Source organism: Numida meleagris, chromosome 26 (assembly GCF_002078875.1).
Source record: "Numida meleagris isolate 19003 breed g44 Domestic line chromosome 26, NumMel1.0, whole genome shotgun sequence".
In the NCBI taxonomy this organism is placed as follows: domain Eukaryota; kingdom Metazoa; phylum Chordata; class Aves; order Galliformes; family Numididae; genus Numida; species Numida meleagris.
The window spans coordinates 3,909,792-3,913,634 of record NC_034434.1 but is presented as its reverse complement, the minus strand read 5'-3'; the positions used below and the strand labels follow the sequence as shown (position 1 = coordinate 3,913,634).

The 3,843-nt window shown below is 68.2% G+C and overlaps 2 protein-coding genes across 2 annotated transcripts in view; both read right to left on the bottom strand.

Moving 5' to 3' along the window:
- Positions 1-2,282, bottom strand: part of LOC110388413 (retinoic acid receptor alpha) — a 20,029-nt gene extending 17,747 nt beyond the window's left edge. The window contains exon 1 of the mRNA XM_021377641.1: positions 1,790-2,282. Coding sequence (XP_021233316.1) covers positions 1,790-1,967 — 178 coding nt within the window. The 5' untranslated portion in view covers positions 1,968-2,282. The remainder of the gene's footprint in view (positions 1-1,789) is intronic.
- RARA (retinoic acid receptor alpha) lies at positions 7-1,215 on the bottom strand. Its single transcript, XM_021378241.1, has 2 exons — positions 993-1,215; positions 7-697 (listed from the first exon to the last, which is right to left on the bottom strand). Exons 1-2 carry the CDS (start codon positions 1,045-1,047, stop codon positions 486-488), a joined length of 267 nt encoding a protein of 88 aa, XP_021233916.1. The 5' UTR covers positions 1,048-1,215; the 3' UTR covers positions 7-485.

Below are 3,843 nucleotides of genomic sequence, written 5' to 3'. Positions count from 1 at the left end.
GGCAGCGCCCGCCGTGCCCCCTCCACCTGCACAGCCTAAAAACCCCTCCAAACTTTTACAAAGGTTTTAAAACATATTTATAGATATTTATAGATATTTATATATATATACTTTGATTTCTTTCTCTTTTAAATGACTCTGCTTCCTCGGTGGCAGGGTCGGCCGGGTCCCCCCCCTCCCCAAAACGGCTGGGACGGGCCGGGGCGATGGCGGCGGTCGCGGTCCCATTTGTGCTGGTGCTGGTGGGGCCCGGGGGGGGGGTGGGGGGCGCACGTCCCGGGGGCCCCCGCGCCCCTGAAATGTGAATCAACCAAAGCACTGCAGTGCCCCGGGGTGGGGAGGGCCGGGGGCAGCGCCGCTCCCGCTGGGTCCGCTCCGGGTGGGGGTCCCGGGGCCGTGCTGGGGGGGGCTGCGAAGAGTCCGCCCCGGGGGGGCTGCGGATGGACCCCCCCTCAAGCTGCGTCCTGGTGCGCACCGGGCCTGGGTCACGGCGAGTGCGTGGCCGGGCTGCTGCGCGTGGAGCTCGGCGAGAGGCTGGGGCTGCAGCTGCCCGGGGGGGGCCCCAAACCTCCTGTGCGGGGGCTGCCCGGCTGCCCCCCCAGCGTGTCCATGCCCTCCGAGTTCTCCAGCATCTCCTGGATGAGCGGCGGCATCGAGCCCGGGATCTCCATCTTCAGCGTGATCACCCGCTCGGCGCCTGCAGGGGGAGGAAATGGGGGGGGTCAGCGGGGAGGGGGCTGCCGGCACCCCCAGAGCAGCACCCCCCAGATTGGCATCCCCAGCCAGCAACCCTGGACTGGCAGCCCTACACTGGCTCTCCAAAATGGCACCCCCCAATGGGCACCCCCAAATGGGCACCCCAAAGCACTGCTCTCCCTCCCCACCAGCCCAGGGCCGAGGGCTGTGGGGCCGTGACCCCAGCCCCCCCTTATCATGCTGAGGGGGAACCCCCACCCCCAGCACAGCGTTGCCCCCCGCCCCCCCGCGCTCACCCTTGGCGCTGATGCTGCGGAGATCTGTGATCTTCATCAGCATTTTGGGGAACATGTGGGGTTTGTTGGGCCGCCGCTTCCTCACGTAGATCTTCAGCGCCTCCAGCAGCGGCTCCTGCAGCTTGTCCACCTTGTCAGGCTGCTCCAGGTCCTGGCGGTCTGCACAGGCCGGGGGGGGGGGGGACAAAGGTTATGGGGTCTGCGTGCCCCCCACCCCATCTCACCCCTCCCCACCTGGGCCGTGGCTGCACCCGGCCGAGGGCACGGAGCGGTTTGGGGGNCAGCGCGGCCTCCCCGACGGCGGGCGCCGCGGGGCACCCATAGGGCACCCGTAGTGCTGGGCTGCGGGAAGCGACGGGGCCGGCCCCACGGACAGAGCCGTCCCCGCCGTGGGATGCGGGCACCGCCACCCCACGGGGCCACCCGGGGACATCGCGGTGCTGCCATGCAGCGGAGCCGTGCCTCAGTTTCCCCGCTGGCGGGGACCCGGGGGGGGGCGGCGGTGGTGCCCCCTGCCCCACTGCGCCAGCACAGCCCCGTTCCCCCCTCGACCCTTTGTTGCCCATCACCGCAGCTCTTCATAAACTGATGTGGGGGGGGGGGCCCAGCAGGGGTCACCCCCTCACCGCTGTCACCGCTGCCCCATCCTCAGCTGCAGCACTCACAGCGCAGGATGGGGACATCGCCCCACGCGGGGACGGCCACGGGGGACCCCAGCGCACCCCCAGCCCAGCCCCGCAGCATCGGGACCCGCCACCGCAGACCCCCCCCCTCCCCCCGAGTCCCCCCGTACTCACTGGCAGGTGAGGGCGTGCTGTAGCCGCTGACGGGCAGCTGGTGCTGGATGCCGGGCAGCGAGCTGGGCGGGGAGAGCCCCCCCAACATGTGGGGGAAGAAGAAGGCGTAGGGGGTGACGGGGTAACCGTTCAGGTGCCCCCCCCCGGGCGTGGGGCAGGAGCTGCTGTTGCTGGCCATGGCGGGGCCTCCGGCGCTGGGGGGCTCTCAGGCGGGGGGCGCAGGGGCCGAGCAGAGCATGGGGCTGTCCTGGCACGGAGCGGCTCCGGGTGCTGCGGGGGGAGCAGAGAGAGGGGGGGGTTAAAGCGGAGCACCCAACCGGGGCCGCCCCGGGCCTCAGTTTCCCCAGCACGAACCCGGGGGGGGGGACAGCGGTGCCCGGCGCTGCCCCACAGATTACCGCAATCCCCCGATTAGCGGCACCGCCGCGGGCACCGCGCTCATCCCGGCTTAGCGGCCCAGGGAGGGGGGGGCACAGCACGGGGCACCCCCGGGCCCCACACCTGAATCCCACAGCGCAGGGACAGAGCGCGCGGGGTCACCTCNGGGAGTTGTTGGGGGGGGGTTGCTCATCCCCCCCAATGGCACGCGGTGACCCGCGCCTGAACCCGAGGGGAGGGCTGACCCCGGGCTGACCCCGCGCCCCGCGTGTGCACGAGTGTGAGAGCACGAGTGTGTGCATGAGTGTGTGCGTGTGTGTGCACACGCGCGTGCTGCAGCGTGCAGGTGTACGTGCGCTTGCACGGCCGCACCGCTCAGCGTGTGTGTGTGTGTGTGTGTGTGTGCATTCCCGCAGCACACAGAGCACACGCGTGTGCACTCACACCGGCCTGCACCCCCACGGCGCACGGGGCAACGCCTGTGCACACGCGTGTGCTCCCGCAGCGCACGGGGCCCACGTGCACGCACACGTTTGCACACACAACACGCGGGGCGTGCACGCACCCGCTCCACGAGCTGTGCACACGCGTGTGCGCATTCCCACAGCACGAGGGAGGAGGGGAGCGCACCGGGGAGAACCGGGCGGCGTGTGCATGCGTGTGTGCATGTGTCTGCATGTCCGTGTGTGTCCGTGTGTCCGTGCAGGGCCGTGCTGAGCCAGCAGCTCTGCGAACAAAAGCCCCGCGCTGCTCCAACTTCCTGCAGCCCAATGACAAATGTCTGCTCTGACTCATTCCGCTGCGCTGGGAAGAATGCGGCGCCCGTGGGGGGCGAGCACTGCACCGAGCTGCACGGCAATGCACGGCAATGCACGGCAATGCACGGCAATGCACGGCAATGCATGGCCACAGCACTTCCACAGTGCACCCATGACACATCCATGTGAATTCCATGACACATCTGTGACCGATCCGTGGCACCAAAACCGCCTCTGTTGGCACCAGAGCCAATGCAAGCCCAATGTCTGCCTCCAAAAGGGCCAGAGCGGACCCCAAAAGGGCCCAGATTGGCACCAAAACCACATGACATAGCCATGACACATCCATGATCCACCCATGATACATCCATGATACATCCGTGTCACATCCATGACACATCCGTGACGCGTCCGTGACACATCCGTGACCCATCCATGACACATCCATGACACATGCGTGTCACATCCATGACACATCCATGACACAGCCGTGACACAGCCGTGACACATCCATGGCACATCCATGACCATTCCATGACACTTCCATGGCGCATCCATGTCCCTGCATGGCCCTGGCACACCCCTGGCCCCACGTGCCCGTGGCACACGCGTGGCACCGCAGCGCCATGGCACTCGGCACACGCATCCGCCGGGCAGCGCTTCCGGCCCCAGGCTGGTGACAAGAGGAAGAAACACAGATTGTCTATTAAAAAAAAAAGGAAAGAGGGGAAAGGAGAAGAGCGCTGAGCCCCACGGCGCTGAGCCCCACGGCGCTGAGCCCCACGGCGCTGCTCCGGGATGAACCGCACCGAGGGGGGACTCGGCCCCACGGGGAGAACAGGACATGGGCAGGACCCCCACACACCCCCATGGGGGGGGGGTCTCTGTCCCCTCCCCCCTCGCCGCAGCCCCCCCCCC

What these genes read in the sequence shown, in the direction of transcription:
- RARA (XM_021378241.1), bottom strand. Translation starts at nt 1,047, where the DNA reads ATGTTCCCCAAAATGCTGATGAAGATCACAGATCTCCGCAGCATCAGC. An exon ending in CCGCAGCATCAGCGCCAAGG is followed by an intron (nt 698 to 992) that starts GTGAGCGCGGGG and finishes CTCCCCCTGCAG; the next exon opens with GCGCCGAGCGGGTGATCACG.